Source organism: Monodon monoceros, unplaced genomic scaffold, assembly GCF_005190385.1.
Source record: "Monodon monoceros isolate NGI ecotype Baffin Bay Population unplaced genomic scaffold, NGI_Narwhal_1 Super_Scaffold_4, whole genome shotgun sequence".
Lineage (NCBI taxonomy): Eukaryota > Metazoa > Chordata > Mammalia > Artiodactyla > Monodontidae > Monodon > Monodon monoceros.
The window spans coordinates 25,788,114-25,808,213 of record NW_021703781.1 but is presented as its reverse complement, the minus strand read 5'-3'; the positions used below and the strand labels follow the sequence as shown (position 1 = coordinate 25,808,213).

Sequence of the window (20,100 nt, the reverse complement as noted above, 5' to 3'; positions counted from 1 at the left end):
ACAGCCAAGATATGGAAACAACTGAAGTGTCTATCGACGATGAATGGATAAAGAAACTGTGATACACACACACTCAATGAAATACCATTCAGCCATAAAAAACAATGAAATCTTGCCATTTGTGACAACATGGATAGACCTCAAGAGCATGATGCTAAGTGAAATAAGTCAGACAGAGAAAGACAAACACTGTATGATCTCCCTTATATGTGGAATCTAAAACAACAATAACGACATCAAGGCCAAGCTCATAGGTAGAGAGAAAAGACTGGTGGTTGCCAGAAGAGGGAGGGGGTGACGGGAGTAGGAGAAATGGTAAACCGCTTTTTTGTTGCTATTGTTTTTAGTTTAAATAAATTGAAAAAGTTAATTAATTAATCCTAAAGTGGATCCCTGTGCATTTTCAGTATATTCTATGCCAGGTTATGAAAATGAATCCTCTAAAGTGGGAGACAGTAATGCTTAGTAAGTTCACATGAAGCATGAATATTAGTAGAATCTAACCTAATTAGACTAACCAGGTAATCTGCCAGGCATCAATACTTACTCAGTATCTCTTCAATTGTCAGTGGTAATAGAAGAAAGCAATACTATAACCTACGTATTTCAGATACACTGGTATCCAACAAATACTTTCCAATAATTGGTTATTACATAAATCAGTGGTTGATCAAAGAAATGAAAAATCACCCATTGATTCATCTGCAGACTGGGATTGCATGAAATGACATTCTCTCACGGCTGGTATGCCTTTCTTTTAATTGTTTTGCTCAGGCTGGTGTTAAAAGGAGCTTGCATTTCTCAGTATGTACCAATTAATACTACAGAGAAGCGGCCAGGAAGTGTGCTGAGTGAGAAGAGGAATTGAGTTTGGGATTAGCATTTGTACAGTATTTGCTGTACAGTCCTTGTGACTTCATCTGTGGGCTGTTAGGGAAGCCCTTCTCACTGTACCATTTTTTATATTGCCTTCTTGACAATATCCCGGGGCAGAGGCAGCTGGTTTTATACCTATGCAGAAACCTGCTTTGCTTACGTCATCACTGTACTTTGATTCCAACATGCAAAAAAGTTTTTCACATATTCCTCTTTATGAGTTATTCTGATAGGCAGGTGAAAGCTATAACATCACACACACACAACAATGTGAAACAGGCTCTGAGAACATTACTTGACCATGGCCACACAGCTAAACATGATTAAGCTGACTCATGAACCCAAGTCCAACAACTCCAATACTCTACAGTGACGTGGGACACACGATATGAGCACTGGGGTCCACAGGAGGAACCATATCATCCAAAGTCTAGTCTAATTATCCTTTTATTCTTAATTGATTTGAGAATATCATCCAGCTGATTATCCCAGACAGCTAAGGAACCCATAAGACACACTGACTGTAATAATTTTTCAAACAACAACTAGGAAACTTGGCTGACCAAAGGATAGGAAAAGAAAAAAAAAAATCCATCAACATTTCATTATGATAAAGACTGATATTTACTTGTAGGCCTTCTCCTTCTTCTAAGAAAGTGCCTATTATTAATGGACACAAATACCATATTTTACTGAATAAGGAAAATATTAACTTATGACTTACCATATAAACAGTGGCTAAAAATAATTGTGCAAATCAGTCTTAAAGCTGACATAAACATATATGTTAATCTTAACATATTTATCTGGCTTTATTTCATACTCTATGGGAAAATGCCCCCATCCCATTTCTATTTCTAACTTACCATGTGAACAAGAACACGTGATTAAACCACACCAGGTCTGAAAGTGAAACGCTCCATCAATAAAACAAGGTGACTGGATTTCAAGTCTGAAGTTAACACAGTAAAATGGAAAGAACTCTAGATCTGGCCACAGCTGAGACTGAATCCGGGGCCTAGCATCTTGTTAAATGTCTGGCTGTGGGCCTATATTTCACCTCTTTCCTCATCTAGGTAAATGGACAAACCACACCCTTCTCGAAGAGTTTGGAAAGAATGAAAAATAATACACTTAAAGTTACCTAGCATAGTGTCTGATCCACAGGAGTGCTCAACAAAGAACAGCTGATGATGGGCTTCCCTGGTGGCGCAGTGGTTGAGAGTCCGCCTGCCGATGCAGGGGACACGGGTTCGTGCCCCGGTCCGGGAAGATCCCACATGCCGCGGAGCGGCTGGGCCCGTGAGCCATGGCCTCTGAGCCTGCGCGTCCGGAGCCTGTGCTCCGCAACGGGAGAGGCCACAACAGTGAGAGGCCCGCGTACCGCAAAAAAACTCCCCGCCTAAGCGAGCTGGCACTGTGCAGGCATGGAGGTCCACAACTCTAACCTGGAGGAGCTGCGTGGCTTACACTGAATAAAGGTTCTGATTCCTTTCTTAGCCTCACTACAGAATCCAGAGCAACTAGTCCCTTTGAGTCTCATCCCAGGGTGCTAGATCCTCACCCACTTAAGGAGAAACCACACAATAGAATGGCTCTCCTCTGCCCTTCTCATCATCCTAGTACCATAAACACCCCAGAGGGCAGGGCTGGGCCAGGGCTTCCCACTTATCCTCCACCTGAGCCCCTTCCCCCTTCTCTTTGGCCAAAAGCATTCCCCAAGCCTGAGCCAAAGCCTTCCAGGAACCTCCCTGAAGGCCAAGGTTGCTTGGAGGTACTACCCCCTGCTTCCCACCAGAGGTCGCCCTCCCACACAAGCCTAAGCAAACAGAACCCGGCTTTGCCTTCTCGGCAGCAGCGACATTATTTTCTTTCTCTATTTTTATCTATTAAAAAGATTTCTTTACAGCTATAACTTAGATCTCTACACTAAAATGGAGCAACAGGAAGATATAATGGTGCATTTCATTTATGAATGACCTGTAATAAATTACTCCGAAGTGTCCCGAGTGCCAGGAGACACAACGCTTTGTCTGCCCACGGACTGTATTTCACCTGCTTTAATTTAGCTGACACATAAAACTCATTTGACATTTCGCAGGTATTTGTTGGGGGCGGGGGGGGGGGGGGGGGGGGGGGGGGGTGGCCTGCGGGAGGGGACCACTGCGAGGCCGGGAGGGGAGTGTGGGTGGCGGCAGAGCCAAGGATATTTGGTTCTTATTGAGGGTTAAGGTGTGGAGCCTGGGTAACCCTGGCAACACGAGGTCATCCCCGAGCAGATTGTTGTCCAAGATGAGTTCCTCCAGGCTCCCGAACGCGCTCAGTCCTTCCAGTGACCTGCAATGACAAAGGCAACAGGAAAAATGATCCTGCACTAAATCAGGGAGGCCATTATGAGCCGAAATAAATATTTTAACCTTCCCTTTCAGGACTGGGAATAGTTTGGGCTTGGTGCCTGTCAGCAAAGTGAATGACAAGAATTAGTAGCGGGAGCCGGGGCGGGGGCGGCGGGGGAGAAGGGGCCGCTGGCACTCACCGCATCCTTCACGCATTGCCAACATGAAGGATGAGGGTCACTTAGTGAGTAGCCAGGATCCAAAACAAAGGGCTTCAGATACGGCCTGCAGGATAAATTTGTCAATGTCTTGTGCCTTCAGGCACCCAGCCTCAGCTGACCCTAACCTCCATTCCCAAGATAAATAACTCTGTCACAGTTCACCTTCATTCCCTGGACACAAATTTAAGTTGTCATCCATCATTCCTGCCCAGAAATATCATACCCCTCTTACAATAATAAATATAACTTCAAGTATCATTTCTTAGCGGTTCTCCTCTACACAGTCCTAGGAAAAAGCAAGGAAGGCTTCCTTTCCCTGCATTCACCGCCTTTGACTTTTTCTCCCCTCTGCTTTTTCCTTACTAATCACTTAATTTGCTTCTGCCCAGTGTCCCTGTGGCCGCCTCAAAAGGCAACATATCTGCGGAAGCACAGAATCACTCCAGTCTGAATGGCTGTTTCTTTCTCTTTCATGATTTCTTTTTGTTTTTGTTTTTGTTTGGGGGGGGGGGGGGGGTGAGGTAAGGAAGGGGTTGCGGGAATTTCTGCCTCAAGGCTCCTGACTTGACGTTTACTGTTTTAATTTATGGAAAGTGGATTTCTCACTTCATTTCTTTGAAAAAAGTGCCGAATGCAGCAATGCAGCAATGGAGATGTCGGGGCAGTAAAGAAACAGGCATCGGAAAGAATTAAGTACCCGGCTCAGAGAGAAAAAAAGTATCCGGGGAAAACAGCCCTGTTAATAGACGTAGCTGAAAGTTAACTCTTAAGGTTAGGGGCACAGGGCTGCTGGGGGTGCAGGCAGCGAGGGGCAGCTGTGCGCATGTGCCTGCCCGGTGCATGCAGATGGTAATTACAGAAAGCTGCCCAGTGGAGGGACTCACATGGCCACATGCTCCCAGCTCGTTCACCTGCCAGACCCAAGAGCTGTGCTGAGCTTGCACAGGCTGACAGCTGAGCTACGACGTTGACCAGAGGGTGGACTCACACAGGGTTGCCTGGCTGTTCTATAAAATGCAACGAATCGGGGAGATGTTGTCTAAGCTATTTATGCATTTACTGATGGCCCTTCCATCACAGACGCTCCTGCTTGCGTGTGCAATGCCGGTACATGTGATGTGACTGTTCAGTGCCTGTATGTGTGGCGTGAGTGTGAACTTGAGCACCAGACCTTTCTGAATACATCCATCTCTCCCTTGTGGGACCTGTGTCAATAGGACTCCAAAATCAAGAGGAGGTGAAAGATGCCTGGTGAAGAAGCAATTCAACCTCCAGACTCCACTGGGCCCAGAGCTCCATCAGCGGCCCCACTCCTGCCCCAAACCTCCAGGTGGTCCCAGCCACGGCCCAGCACCCAGACCACGTCTAATACCGTAACTGACACTACTTGCGCCGTAGCAGGGGGGCAATACCGCATACACTTGGGGTCAAGGGTCAACAGGGTCACCAAGTTCCATTTCCTCCTCCTCCTCTCTCTCCTTCCTCAGGTTTCAGGAAGGCAAAACAAAATTTATACACGTACAGTCAGGAAGGCCTGGGGTTTTACTTCTGTGCCATCATTTACTTGCAGCCTGAATTTGGGCATCTCAACAACCGCCTTGAGTTCCCTTCTTCTGTGCTGACCCAGCTCACAGGATCTTACAGGGAATACGTGGGAGAGGACTAACAACCTATTAGCAAATACTGGTTTCTTTCTTCTCCTTCCTCATTGATTTTTCTGGAAGCCCTGACCTTTGGTCAGGGGTGTGGGGGGTGGTTCAGGATGCAGGGGGTGGGCAGAGGAGGAGATGTGCAAAGGTGCGTAGTAAGTGTGGCTTCTGCACGGAAACTTCAAGCTTTCTTGAAGTCCCTTCCTCCTTGGGGGTTACTGAGTGCTGATCCCAAAGTGTCAGGACTATAGACCCGTTTACCTCAAGGGGAGTCGTGGCCACCTCCCCATCAGGGCACCTAATGGATGGCTAATCAGTCCTTTGTGCACGAACATCCGCTGGGCTCTGGTCAAAGGTGGCATCCAAATACACGTTGTCCCGGAGTTATGTTATCCAAATATAATACTTTTATCATGAGAGTCAGCAAAGGGTTGGCAACTGGCAAGCAGAAGAAAGCTCCCTTCCAAGAGTGCTTCAGGGGAGGCATAAGACAAAATGACACCACATGGTGAGGACAAAACCGGGAACACTAGAAGGAGTGCCCCCAGAGATGCCTTTCCCTCCAGGGTGGGCTCTGGGGCAGAGCTCAAAACAGGAGGGAGACTTCAGAGAGCACTTGGGAAGCTCAGGCTCAAATCCCCTGTCACCTGTCTGGTTCGAGATCCTTTTTGCCATGTCATATTGTTAGCTGCTCAGTTAAAAGGCAGGTTTCGGGGGGTGGGGGATTGCTAATTAATAAATCCCTGTCTTCATGTCATCGCTGGGGTGTGCACTTGGTGATTTAATCAGCTAAATTCAGAGCTGAGGGATTGGAGGGACAGGAGGCAGAGAGCGTAATGAAGGATAAAGCTGGAGGGGACAGGACTTCTGGAGCTTGGCTGGCATGTGGAAGGCGATAAACAGATGCTTGGAAGGTGCTTTTAGTTTTTACTTTTAAAATAAGTTTATTTTTGTGTTACTGTTATTGTTGTTGTTGCTGCTTTCCTGGAAGGAGACGGGACTGTTATTGTTGTTGTTGCTGCTTTCCTGGAAGGAGACGGGGAAAGAAATTATGTGGGTCAATCTTTGAGCTCATACCCCTATATACAAGATGCCTGCAAAGAGATGTGTGCTATTAAATGACAAGGCAAAAAAGGGTGTAAGGGTCCACACAGATCTATGCTGTTCAAGGGACAGCTATGGTAGCTACAAGAAAAAGATGGCAGGACTGGAATTTCTCCCCTATAACCTTGTGTGCGGACAGCAAAATGCACCCCAGACCCAAGAGCCCTGGTGGAAGAGGTGAGTGTCACTCCACGGTCACCCACCGGCTTGGTTGGCTCTGGCTACAAACGCCTGAGGGGTGGGCTGGGAAGGCCAGGCAGGCCTGAGTGCCACGGACAGGGTCTGGACAGGGAGGGCAAGGTACAGCCAGCTGGAGAGAGGTCTTCCCGGCCCAGCAAGGAGATGTCAAGGGCAGGCAGGGAGACCCGGTGTGCGGTCCGATCTGTGCCAGGTGGTTTGCTCTGGAAACCTAATCAGCACCTCCGAAGTGCACTGAGGCTGCCGGCCTCCGCTCCACCAGCAGGAAAGCTGCCCATTATGTCACCCACAGGTACCATCTTGGTTACCTCGCTCGCAGGACTCCGGCTGGGCTCCCCTAGGAGCCGCTGCGGCTGCTGGGAGAGTCCCAGTGCCTTTTCCAAAGTCACATCAAAATGACAAAACATCACAATGCATTCAGCTCCGGCAGATTCAAACAGAGAGAACTTTTAAGTTTCCACTGTAATTAACCCTATCCTCGTTAAGATAATTATGATCAAGCTTCCTGTCAGAGTTAATATCCCAGCATCATTGCCTGTGGCTCCCACTCTGCCTTCATTAGCTTACAAAAACAGTGGCGCTAAACAGGCCCCTCACCCTCCAGGCCAGTGCTGTGAGCCTCACAGAGGGAGGGACCTCAGGCAGGGCAGCAGGGCCTCCTGGAACCCCAATCCCTTCTGCTCCTGGGTGGGCGCACACTCAGTGGCCTCCATCCTTTCCCCAAAAGTCGTCAGAACAGGGAAGGAGAAGGGCCCGGACCAGAGCAGGGCTGGGAGGTTTGGGCAGAAGAGGTATTCAAATGTAGCTCCCCCTTTTTCAGCAAAAAACCAGCCAGGAAAACCGTCAGAAGACACATCCAGAATTCCCGGTTCAAGAACTTGCCCATCTCTTTCCTGGGGTACAGGCCATGGTCAGAACTAGACCTCTCTGCCCTCAGCTCCCAGCCTGTTCGGGGATGATAATTCTGCCTGACACGAGATGGGCAGGGAACGGGGAGACAGTTAACCACAGACCCTGAGAAAGAAAAGTATCCCTTTGTGGAACCAGAGTTGCCTCAAATCCAGAACCAATTAAGAAAAGAAGATTTCTACTAAGGTCTTTATCTACACCCTCTGTGATATCTACCTAAATATCCATATACATATTTTTAACTGAGACAATGGAGAGGCCGTGGAAATCCTAGAGGACCTAACCCATATATCTGATGTCTGCCACACTGGCTACTTCTGCAGACCTGCTCAGGCCAGGCACTGCCTACTCTGTAACGGTCTTTCTGCATGACTCCTGTCTGCCCAGCTCCCAACAAAAAGGGATCTCAGTGCAACCTCCAAAATACCTAGAAAGTTGTCAAAAGCACAGTAAGGGCTCAATGTCTTTCAGCCAACTGACTACTGATCAGCCAGGAGCCTGTGAGTTGCGGAGAAAAATGCTGCCGATAAGCATGGCAAGGGCAGGACAAAGAGCAGGCCTCAGGGTGACCAGCCAAGGGCTAGCAGGGCAATCTCTCCATCTGCATTCTTTCAGAGGCCAGAGTGCCTCCCTCTCTTTACCCCAAGGCCAAGTGACTGAGAATAGGCAGAAGTGACATTCGGCAAGTCTGCGCCTGTATACCAGTATTGGTTACTAAACTATTGCAGTAATTCCTTACCAATTGGTAAAAAATTGCAGCTCTCAATACTCTGGGTGCCCCACCCTGTTACCCTGGCCACTCCCCAGAGCTCCCAGACCTTTCCACAGTTCAGCAACTAAGTGGTTAATGTCCCTCTCACCCTCATCACACAGGGCCTTCAAGGACCCTGCTTCAGCCAAGATCTTTCTGACTGGTCAGTGCAACTGTTAAGTAATTTAAACATCGCACTTGAGAGCAGAAATAGCAACTTGTACACTTTACTCCTCCCCACCACGCCAAGTACAATGTCTGGCACACAGCAGGTTCTTGGTGAATGTCTACGCACAGACTTACAACAGAGGCCATGACCAAAACTACAAGGACAGGACAGACAGCACAGAGCTACACACGAGGAATAAAGGAAGAACTATGAGAATAGGAAAATTGTGGTATGACTGCTCCCATCCCAGAAAATGGCCCAGTGGCACAGACATTTTTAGAAAGGCTGTTCATCTAACCCATGAGCAGAATCCTTTCTTTCTGCCATAAAACATTTTTATATCCTATTTAAATGAATATGTATAACTATAGATAGTACATAATATATAGTATATTACTACAGATAGTATAAACTATAGTATGTCACTGTACATAGTGTTATATGTACAGTTGGCACTATGTATTTTCTACATATTTTTCTCAGGTCACATAACCAGGGGTATATGTACAAATAATAATATAAATCAACTGTCTATATGGTAAGTATATCAATAGAGGATGAATGTGTCTTTAAAAATTAGGAGAATGTGGAAAAGGCTCTAGGTGATGTAAGACAGTGTACAGTGACGCCATGTGACAGTATATCACATGGAATTTGTCAAAGTCACTTTCAAAGCCCTATTGGGCCCACTGTCAGGATGGATGATCCCTGATCTTCTGAGAATAAAATTCAAAAACGGTATAAGAGATCTGAACCCAAGACCAGTCAAAAATCTAAGGTAGTTAGGTGTTTGTTAACTCTATGTGGGATCAAGTCCAAAGCCATCATGCACCATACTTAATAACAGTACAACAAAAAAAGAAACTGTTAAATATGATCCCTCAAGAATTATGGAGAATGAGCAAGGAGCTAGGAGCCCAGAAATGAGTGCCTGCATTTCCAGTTATTTGAAGAGGAAGGTAAAATTCTATAAACTTCAGATTGATAAGTTCATAAACTTACCTACATGGAATTCTAGTCAGACTGTAGCTCTGAAGAGCCATTATTTTCTTGTCCTATATTATAGGACAATATAAATCATGTATGTGATCATGTAACCCTTTTCACTTTTGCTGCCAGGAAGCTCAGAACTAAATTATGACCCAACTGTAAAAAGGCAGTACCCCATGGTCTCTATATCTGCTTTCTAACTTCACTGTCAAGGCTTATAAATATTTTATAGACTATCTATATATTGTTATTTGTTTTACTAATTCAATACAATTTAATATAGCATAGCTTCTCAAACAGGCAGTTTCTGTGCATTAAGGACAAGTTCTGTGAGGCCAGCTATTAATGCGGATGGCTGACTAGGAATAAAGATGTATACTGTATCCCCATTTCAGAATGTCTCTGAAAAGAATACTACTAATTCTAATGACATCCTTGTGGCAGAAAAGCAAAAAGTGGACTAGAAAATGACCACTTTAGCTAGAGTCATAATCGGTTTGAAAATATACCTGAAGAACACTAATTAATGGCTCAGCTTGCTCTGGGGGAAGGTTCTGGGGACTTTGGTCCTGATGTTTTGCCAATGACTTGGTTAAGGACAGGTTTATCACATTTATGGAGGCCAGCACCTAGAAAGATATTTAAAAGGATGCCGTAGGAACCAAAATGATCCTGCTAGAATCAAGCCATTGTTTCAGCCTAACAAGATGACATTTTTCAACGTCTAATGTAAAGACTACCCCAAAATACCCATTTAACTAAAACATTCAAAGGCAAATGAAAATTGGGGAAAACGTTTACAATCGTAAGGTTTAACATCCTTAATATGAAAAGAGTGTTTGAAAACCATTAAGGAAAAGCTGAAAGCCCCAGGATAAAAATGATCAAAAGACATGGAGAGAAAATACACAAGGAATGCAAATGGTCAATAATGAAAATGTGGGGTGAAATTTCAGCTTCATTGGGAATCCAAAATATTCAAATTAGACGAGATATTTTCACCTTAGTAGCAAATGCACTGCTTTCTTAACTCAACATAGTCTTGTCAAAAGGTCAAGGTAACACTAATGGCAGAGTGAAACTGTTATAACCTTTCTGGATGTCAATTTATACTAAAGCCTTAAAAATTATCACCTATTCATCCAGTAATTCCAAGAATTTATTCAGCAAGTATTAAAGAACTCCATATGGTTTAAATATGTTCACTACAGCATTATTTATAAAAACACTGTAAACAAGCCTAAATGCCCAATGATAGAGGAACTATTAAATAAAGCTCAAAATATCTGTATGATGAAACACCATGCAGCAACTTTTTCTTAATTTATTTATTTATTTATTTTTGGCTGTGTTGGGTCTTTGCTGTTGTGCGCAGGCTTTCTCTAGCTGCAGCGAGCAGGGGCTACTCTTCGTTGTGGTGCGTGGGTTTCTCATTGAGGTGGCTTCTCTCCTTGTGGGGCGTGGGCTCTAGGTGCACGGGCTTCAGTGGTTTTGGTACGTGGGAAGTTGTAGCTTGCAGTCTCTAGAGCGCAGCCTCAGTAGTTGTGGCGCACAGGCTCAGGTGCTCCGCGGCATGTGGGATTTTCCTGGACCAAGGCTCGAACCCATGTCCCCTGCACTGGCAGGCAGATTCTTAACCATTGCGCCACCAGAGAAGCCCCCATGCAGCAATTTAAAATATTAAAGGCAGATATCTATGGATCCAGTAAAACTGTCACATTATCTATTTAAGCACTTAAATTAAGTTATAATACAGGTAATACACAAAGATCTCACGCATGGAAATTAAAAGGCATCCATGTGCTCGCCTCCACTCTCTACACAGATTTTCATCTGTACTATGTCTTCCATGTTGATGGTTAAGAGTCATTAGTCTTTTTTTAAAATAAATTTATTTTATTTATTTATTTTCGGCTGTGTTGGGTCTTTGTTGCTATACACGGGCTTTCTCTAGCTGTGGCGAGTGGGGGCTACTCTTCGTTGTGGTGCGCAGGCTTCTCATTGTGGTGGCTTCTCTTGTCGAGGAACACGCACTCCAGGTGTGCAGGCTTCAGTAGTTTTGGCGCAAGGGCTTAGTTGCTCCATGGCATGTGGGATCTTCTTGGACCAGGGATCGAACCCGTGTCCCCTGCATTGGAGGCGGATTCTTAACCACTTCGCTACCAGGGAAGTCCCAGGAGTCATTAGTCTTTGTTAGTTGTTTCTAGTTTACAAACTGCTGTTAATACACAATCTTGTACATTGGGACTTTAATGACAATCCTGTACACACAAATACACATTGATGCATACATACATATCCACATATCTAGCTGTAGATGCATGGATGGATGGATGGATAGATAGATCCCAGATATACATCACTAACCCTTAAGTAATGAGTTTATAGGATTTTTTCCTTCTCTTTTACAGTTTTCACTAGTTATTAGATTTTCTATCATGAGTAAGTATCTTATAATCAGGAGAAACTCCAGTAAATATTACTTTTAAATAAAACAAAACAATTTCCCAAACAGAAGATGGAGGAGGCTTAGCTAAAGAGGAGTGTGTATAAAGGGGGCTTAGTTAGCATGAATCTCCAGAGTGGGGCTGCCACCACAGAAGCTAATCCGATCCTAATCCACCCTACTGGCCCCTCAGTAACTCTACTGGGAGCTTTGTTTCAATTCTTGGTGCCAGACTCCAAGGAGCATCAGCATTCAGAAACGCTGCGTGACCAGAACCACCAGCTGGTTTGGAAGGGTGTGAGGAACGGTGACTGAGACCGTCAAGATTACCTAACCAGGAAGAGAGGAGGCTTAGCTGTTTCAAAGTAGTGAGTCTATGGCCTGCCAGAAGGCAGAATCAAAAACAAATTTTGTGATTTGAGAAAATGATGTAATTTGGGAGGAGAGGTCTTGAATCAATTTTTTACAAACTTCTAAAAATAGAGAGCTGTTTTTGCCAAAGGACTGAGCTACCTTATGAGTCATTATATGAATTTGATCAGAGACTGGGAATCATAAAGGATGTTCACAGGGAATTTCTGCATACAGAAGATGAGATTCGGGCTTCCCTGGTGGCGCAGTGGCTGAGAGTCCGCCTGCCGATGCAGGGGACGCGGGTTCGTGCCCCGGTCCAAGAAGATCCCACATGCCGCGGAGCGGCTGGGTCCGTGAGCCATGGCCGCTGAGCCTGCGCGTCCGGAGCCTGTGCTCCACAACGGGAGAGGCCACAGCGGTGAAAGGCCCGCGTACCGCAAAAAAAAAAACCAAAAAAAAAAAAACAAGATGAGATTCAGTGACCACTAAGATTCTATCCAGATTCTGTGCTTCTCTGACTGGAGCTCCTTCTGCTATAACCACAGTTCACAAGGACTGCCAAGAGCCACTTCTTCCCTGCCAGAAGGGTCCCTACTGACCCAGCCTGGTGGAAAGAGGGCAGCAGATAGCTCTAGCTCTGTCATTCCCCCTCACACTCAACTCTGTACCTTATTCTGATCTTCTAGCTGGGATTGCGCAAGGTCTCTTTAATGCTTCCCTAACTAGGAGCACATCCCCATAATTAAAGAGGCACATGTCAACACACTTACAGCCTCTTACAGCCAATAAACCAGATGTCAGAGCCACAGCATTGTCTGCATGCATCACAGTCTTCTTCCTAGACACACAGACTTGGAGTCCTAGGGGGATTTTAGGGTGTTCCATTCTCCACTTCACAGAAGGTGACCAATGCTCAGAGAGGTAAAGTGGCTTGACTGAAACCACACCTAGTAACCAAGATGTGTCTAGAACTTTTGGACACACAGAACAGTGCTCCCTCAACTAAACCATGATAAACTACCTCTAAATAATTTCTAGTGGAGGTCTGGAAGTAGAAATTCACCACTGCCACATTCCTTACCAAAACACAGTATATCTCTTTGTAATTCATTCATTATAGGTCCTCAATTGTAATGATCAACCTAGATGGTCTTCATATTCTTTTTCCTTTCGATCTCTACTCCCATCCTAGCCCTCCTAGAACAATCCCCTGAAGAACGAGTTCTTATAGTTTTTCTAATGTGGTTCTCACGAGGTTAAGTATTCATTAGGTAGGGCTGGGTTGAAATTTACCAGCTAACGGTCCCCTTGGCATGTACCTCTATAGCTTATTCATTCATTTACAAAAATGTAGTGAGCGCCAACTCGGTGCCTAGCATTCTACTAAACTCTGGGGCTGCAGAGACGGCTGAGGCATAGTCCCCTACTGTTAAGTAGTAGATACAGACAAGAAAGCAGGTGCCATAGAATGCAGGGTAGTGGGTTAGACTGGGATGATAAGCACTACTCTGGGTGGGCAGGGCTGGCTCAGGGAGAACATCAAAGAGGAGATGGGCTTGAGCAGACAAGTCTCAGTCCAGTTGAATTCTCATCTTTTGAGCCTCTACTTGCACTTTATGCCAAAGGTGGTGGTGAAAGAACATGAGAAGAAGAGAGAATTTGATTCTGGCACTCCAGTAATGGACATTCCAAAAAGCTTACTGAGAACCAGAAAGCCTGTCTGTGACATCCACTTCCAGTATGTCAGGTTCTCAATGAGCACCTCCATCTGGGGATACGAAAGATGCACAGTTCATGGCACCTGCTCCCAGTGGGTTTATCATGTATGGGAAGAGAGAAAGAAGTTAAACTTGAAAGGAGGAGAAATCATATAGGACAGCATATATTAAGCAGTATGGGCAAGATGGGCTCTAGATGTTGAGAGAAAAGTAATGAGGGCTTTAGTGGTCACCTTTTAGGCCCATCCTCCTATGTTTGTCCTGAAGTTATTACAGCAAGTGAGTGAGTCCCTAAGGACAGAGGTGAGGAACCAGGTACCCTCCCCCTATGAACATGTCAGATGCCCCCACGTCTTGTTCCCATCACTCTGCCCATCTGGCTGTCCTCCTCTCCTCTCAGCCCATCTTTCCTACATTTCTCCCACCCTGGTGACAGGGCTTGGTTCTGGGCTTTGACTACGTCTCTAAAATTATTTTGATTCACGGCTTGAGATTTTACAAAACCACACATGCACGCATGGAGCCTGTGGCCTCGGGTTCTTGTTTGTTTTTAAGAGTCTAAAGAGTGAGTTTGTTTGGCGGGTTCTATAAATGGAGGTTTTCTTTACTGGGGAGATGTAAGGGCGCGGACATGGTGTGCTGCAGCCGCGGTATGTGTGCACGTCGCCATGGGATGGAATCCAGCGCCCGGTAGGGGAGGCTCCCATGGCCATTGGGCAAACATATGTTGGGCCAAGAACACAGCTCTTCAACCTCATGAACTGTGTGCTTGAAAGATAACAGTGTCTCTTCCACATGTGGCTTTCACCACCCTCCGCAAAGGGAATTTCTAATTCAACAGATGGTGTCTACTCATTGCAAACCAACCAGAAAAGGAGACATTTACATGGCTGGGCCTCCAGGCCCTAGAGACCCAGAGGGGCCCTCATCAAATACTTGCCCAAAGACCAGCTCCCCATGGGCAGGGCCCTCTGGAATGGAATCGGGCCAAGAAAACCAGCAAAAACGTGCCAAGTGCTGATTCTGTGAGGTCCCAGTTGGCTGAAAAAGGTGAAAACATGTTTTCTGTCCCAGACTACAGGATAGCTTTATATCTCCTTCAGGAAAGAAAGCCCTGGGAGATATGGTAACCTCCAAAAGTCGCTTGCTACTGGAGCCATTTTCCTTCTTCCAAAGCAGCCCTTGCTCTGTGATTTGCAAAACCTTTCAAAGAACAACTGTGTCAGGTTTGGGCTCCATTTCATATAATGGCACATTCTGGGCCCTGAGAACCAACACCTAACAGAAGTGACAGTGCTAGGGACAAGGAGGAGAGAGACAATGCCTGTAGATGTACAGCGATGAACAAGGGACTCTCCCGGGACTAAACGAAGGTTCTTTCTTCCTTGTCTGCCTCTCTGGTTATCTGACTGCTGCCCTTCGGGGCAGAATGTGCTGGTGGTGGTTTTCCAAGGCCCGTGGTGTCCTGATCTTGTCAACTCAGTGAAGCCAAACACAAAACATAGTAAGAAGACACACAAAGTAAGACCGCTATATTAGGGGACAGGAGCTCTGTTTTCCGAGATGTGCTGTAAGACTCTGGAAATATAACACCCCTCAGGTTTAATTTTCGAATCCATCACAGGGGCACGAAAATCCCTGACCTGCATAGTTTGCATATACTGGAATGGGGAAGGCATGGGATAAAGTATGTGTAAACAAACCTAGACAAATATAAGGATTGCTGATATGTGAACGACTGTTTTGCAAACAATAATGTGTGTATTTTCTATAGAGGTAATTAGTTACCAAAGAAAATGAAGCAAGTAGCCAAGGCTTTCCAAGAGATACTAACACTTATTCAGAATCATCTGGCAACAGAGCAGCTTGGGAGAACCTCTGTCTGAAGAATGACCAGGGACCCTGATCCTCGTCCTGCCTTGGTGACTACTTTCCTGCCATGCTGCAGTCATATCCTTGCCCCATAATTTTCTGTAAACTGGGGAGGCTGGATTCAATTATTTCAGACATCTCTTCCCTTTGTAACATTCTCTGCTCTAAAGTAGGTTGCAGGAGAAAAACCCCCAAGCTAAACCAAAGTTTTATTATGTCCTTAATTATGCCACCATTCATTAAAAAGTTCAGCATGAATGTGGCAGGCCATCTCCAACCTTCCCACGTCCAGAAAAGGGGTTTGAAGGGCAGGGGTGCAGGGAGAGTTTCAAGTCTCAAGTATGAAATCTGATTAACAAGGACTATCTGGGGAGGGAAAAGTTGGGGGAGAAAAAAATACCACCCCTCCACCCCTGCGTTTTTTCATCTTTCAAGGCATCCTATACTAGAGAGTGACAGGCAAAGTGACACAGTGCTCAGAGGGCAAAAGATAAATGTTTGATGGATTGGCCATTGGTAGGGAAGTGATGGGCTTTGTATGTGCATAATGGCTGAGCTGCCTTTCCATGTCGATCGCCTGCCAAGATAAGAAGCCATAATGAATGGACCTTGAGATGCCCTGGACAGGAGTGGTTTTCATTTGACTTGTTTTAATAAAATTAATTTTAAACAGAAGAACAACAACAAAATGGCAGAAGAAAGAGGAGAGCAATTTGGAGAGACCAGAAAGGCCTGAGAATTACAAACATCCAGAGCGGACGCCAACCATCGCCTTTTGCATTCACTGTGCTCATCAAGTCAACAGAGGGAAAAAATTTGATTTCCTTACATCTATATGTCATCAAAAGGCTGTCTGTGTCCAGTACTGTGGAGAGACACTGAGATATGGAAATCAAATGGCCTGGCTGAATAGAACGGTACCCTGATATGCACAGAATGGATCATTCATTCATTCCTCCATCGGCAAATATTAACTGAGCATCCCCTACCTAGGGTGAATGAAACCGGTCTACTCTCCCCTGCATTGGAGCCTGGCGGGCTTGGCTTTTCTAGCAAAGTGAGGAATACTCTCCTGGTCCAAGGACTCCTACTATGCTAGGTGTCTCTGCCAGGCAGTCATGACTCTACATCCTTGAACATGTCCCACCCCCAGCTAATTTCTCATTTCCATATTTATCTTCTGATTTTAGTCTTCTGGTCCTATGTTTGTGCGTGGCTTCACTGAGTTTCCCAGATCACCTCCATCAGAATAACACAATGCTTGTGAAAACCCCACAATGGTGTTCTGCCGCCAAGAGCAGCAGTCATATAACCAGGATGGCAGACTTCAGCCCAAGTACCCTCTAGATATGCCCATGAGTATATTACTTTGTGGACTTTGGTTTCTTCCATATGCAACATGTGGGATTGGAGCAGATGATTTGCTCCATCTTTTGACTAACATTATTTGAGGCCTTGAAAGATCAAACATTCTGACAGGCCTGGGAGTACACACCTGGTTAAGATATTATCATGTCCTCAAGGGGCCCAAGATCTCGTGAAACAAGGGCAAAAACACTTGGCCATAACACAATGAGGTTTAAGTGCTCCTACTGCCTCCAGGTGACCTTAAAAGACCTCTAAGATCCCTTCTAAGACTCAAGTGTCCTAAGATTAGTGTCCTAACCTCCATTTTTCTTTGATTTTTAAGACGAAGTACAGAATTACAAAGAAGCTTGGTTATCCAAGCATTCTAACAGTCACCTCCATGATACCATGCATTTTCCCCATGTTAGAAGAATCCTATGCAAAATGCAATGTGCTAGTGGGAAGCAGCCGCATAGCACAGGGAGATCAGCTCTGTGCTTTGTGACCACCTGCAGGGGTGGGATAGGGAGGGTGGGAGGGAGGGAGACGCAAGAGGGAAGAGATACGGGAACATATGTATGTGTATAACTGATTCACTTTGTTATAAAGCAGAAACTAACACACCATTGTAAAGCAATTACACTCCCATAAAGATGTAAAAAAAAAATGCAATGTGAAGAATATGTCTCCCCTTCGTATGGTGACAGATGGTAACTAGACTTATCATGGTGATCATTTTGTAACGTACAGAAGTATTGAATCACTATGTTGTATACCAGGAACTAACATAGTGTTGTAGGTCAATTATACTTCAAAAACAAACAAGCAAGCAAGCAAACTCATAGAAAAAGATTTGTGGTTACCAGAGGGTGGGGGAGAAAGAATTGGTGAAGGTGGTGAAAAGGTACAAACTTCCAGTTCTAAGATAAATAAGTACTAGAGATGTCATGTACAACATGATAAAGATAATTAACGCTGCTGTATGTTATAGATGAAAGTCGTTGAGAGTAAATCCTAAGAGTTCTCATCACAAGGAAAAGCAGTTTTTTTCTATTTCTTTAATTTTGTATCTATATGAGATGACAGATGTTCACTCAACTTACTGTGATAATCACTTCATGATGTAGGTAAGTCAAATCATTACGCTGTACACCCTAAATTTATACAGTGCTGGATGTCTACTATATCAATAAAACTGGAAGAAAAAACTAAAGTAAAATAAAACTTTAAAAAGAAAAAAAGAAAGAAAGAAAAAAAAATCTTCCCCTCCTTCCTGCCTCTGAGGGTATCCTTTTTTCCACAGCTACAAAATGAAAGTTACTCATTACTAAACAGCTCAGCAAGGCTTGCACTATTGGAGAATATAAAGTTTTATGAGCAGGTCTCTCCTTTGCTCTCTGGGTGTAAGTGAGAAAGTGAGTGAGACAGAAAGCCGGAGAGGTCTGGCTCAGGAGCCCAGGTTGAATTATAGACTGCCGCTCAAGATTCACAGCTCTTCGTGGTAGGAGGTTAATATTCTCGCATGTCATTAGGCCTGCTGGCTCTCCTGATGGTTCATTGAAGCAGGCAGCAAATTATTTCCTCATGCTGCAGAGGACAGCCCACTTCAAAGCAAGGGAACTCAGGTCGGGGCAGTCCTCTGGGTGGATTCATGACTTGGGATCACCAGGGGTTGTCTATAGGTAAGAATGGGCCCAAAGCCTCTGACAAAGCTAACTTTTTGATGTCTTGACCCGACTTTCAAGTCAGACATCCAGATTTTATTCCTATCACCTTCTAAGGACCTGCCAAGACCTGCGGGAAGACTGGGTAACCTGTCTGGTCATTTTATTGTCACTTCAAATGCCTCCACCTATTCTCTGCTGTTGTACCTCTCACCCACAGTTCAAGGTGGAGCTTAAACACCTCCTCCTGGGAGGAGACGTCTCAGGCTGAGCCAAAGCCGGCTGGCCATGCCTGGACTCAACTCCCAAAGGGCTTCTGCACTGCACACTCCTTCCACCAGTGGGCCACAGACTTGGTCTGTTCTCCTATCATCCTAGGTGTCTTACTCTTGTCTCCTTGACAATCAAATAAAGCTTACGGGACTGCAGGCCCAATGGGTTCTATCTCTTTGCATCTCTCCTAGTGGCAGCTAAGTAGGAAGGAAGGGAAAACCTACGTACCTGCCCTGGGTACAGGTCTAAATCCTGACCCTGTCTCCTTTCCGGAAGACAGGGCCAAGAGAGCCCCAGAAATGTTTACAATACAGGCTCATTCAGCTGTTTCTTTACAGGTAGCTTGGAAAATACCACTTCTAAAGACAAAATTAGGAAGAAGTGTGAAAGGCATAAGACACTCAGAAGAAGTCAGGGGAAAATCGAGGCTATCTTTGCACAGGCTCTGAATTTCTAAATAAGTATGTTTCGTGCACACACCCACCACAGGCTGTATTCTGTTTTCTCAGGTGGAGGTTTTCTCAACAGCAGGAAGGGTGTCCTTGGAGGGCAGCTATTATGAGGAGGCCTGCACACTAGGGCAGCCCTCTCCTTCAGTGCCATCTGGGAGGGTGCCCCCACCTGGGGAAGGGCTGGAGGGGAACTCCCAGGGGACCCTGGAGGACACATTCCTGACAGGCCATGTCCAGGCACCACCCCAGGGCCCCCTGAGCGGCCAGCTCAGTACAGGGGGCCTGGAAGGAGTTCCTGTCCGGTGGTTGTAGGGGCCTCTGACTGGCCTCCCAAATGTCTTTCCCCTTAGAGTAAAGGGACTGCACTGGGGAGGGGGGGATCGGCAGTACTAGCATTAGGCAACCCCCTTGTCCTCCACTTCAAACCTGGACGTGCAAAGGAAAACTGGGGAGAGCTCTTGGTAGACGAGAAAAAGCACTGGGGAAACGTAAGGGGTGATCACCCCGGCCCCAGTCCTGTCTTCTCTCCCTGCCGCACTCACCTGGAAACTTTCTCTTCTGCTTCCTGCTCCTCTCGCTATCTATTCTCCTATGTGCCCCACTTCCTTTCCACAAAAATACTCTTACCTTCTTTAACATAACATGTTTTCTATAATATATGCAGGGAAAACAAACAAAAACAAAGGTACACACCCAGGTACCAAGTATGTATATATATGTACATACACACACACACACACACACACACACACACACACACACACACACACA

General features: G+C 45.5%; 1 protein-coding gene across 1 annotated transcript in view; it reads right to left on the bottom strand.

The window, feature by feature from the left end:
* The window catches only part of LRMDA (leucine rich melanocyte differentiation associated), a 1,104,744-nt gene that overhangs the window by 507,556 nt on the left and 577,088 nt on the right, over window positions 1-20,100 (bottom strand). Inside the window, exon 3 of the mRNA XM_029245743.1 lies at window positions 3,087-3,213. Coding sequence (XP_029101576.1) covers window positions 3,087-3,213 — 127 coding nt within the window. The remainder of the gene's footprint in view (window positions 1-3,086; window positions 3,214-20,100) is intronic.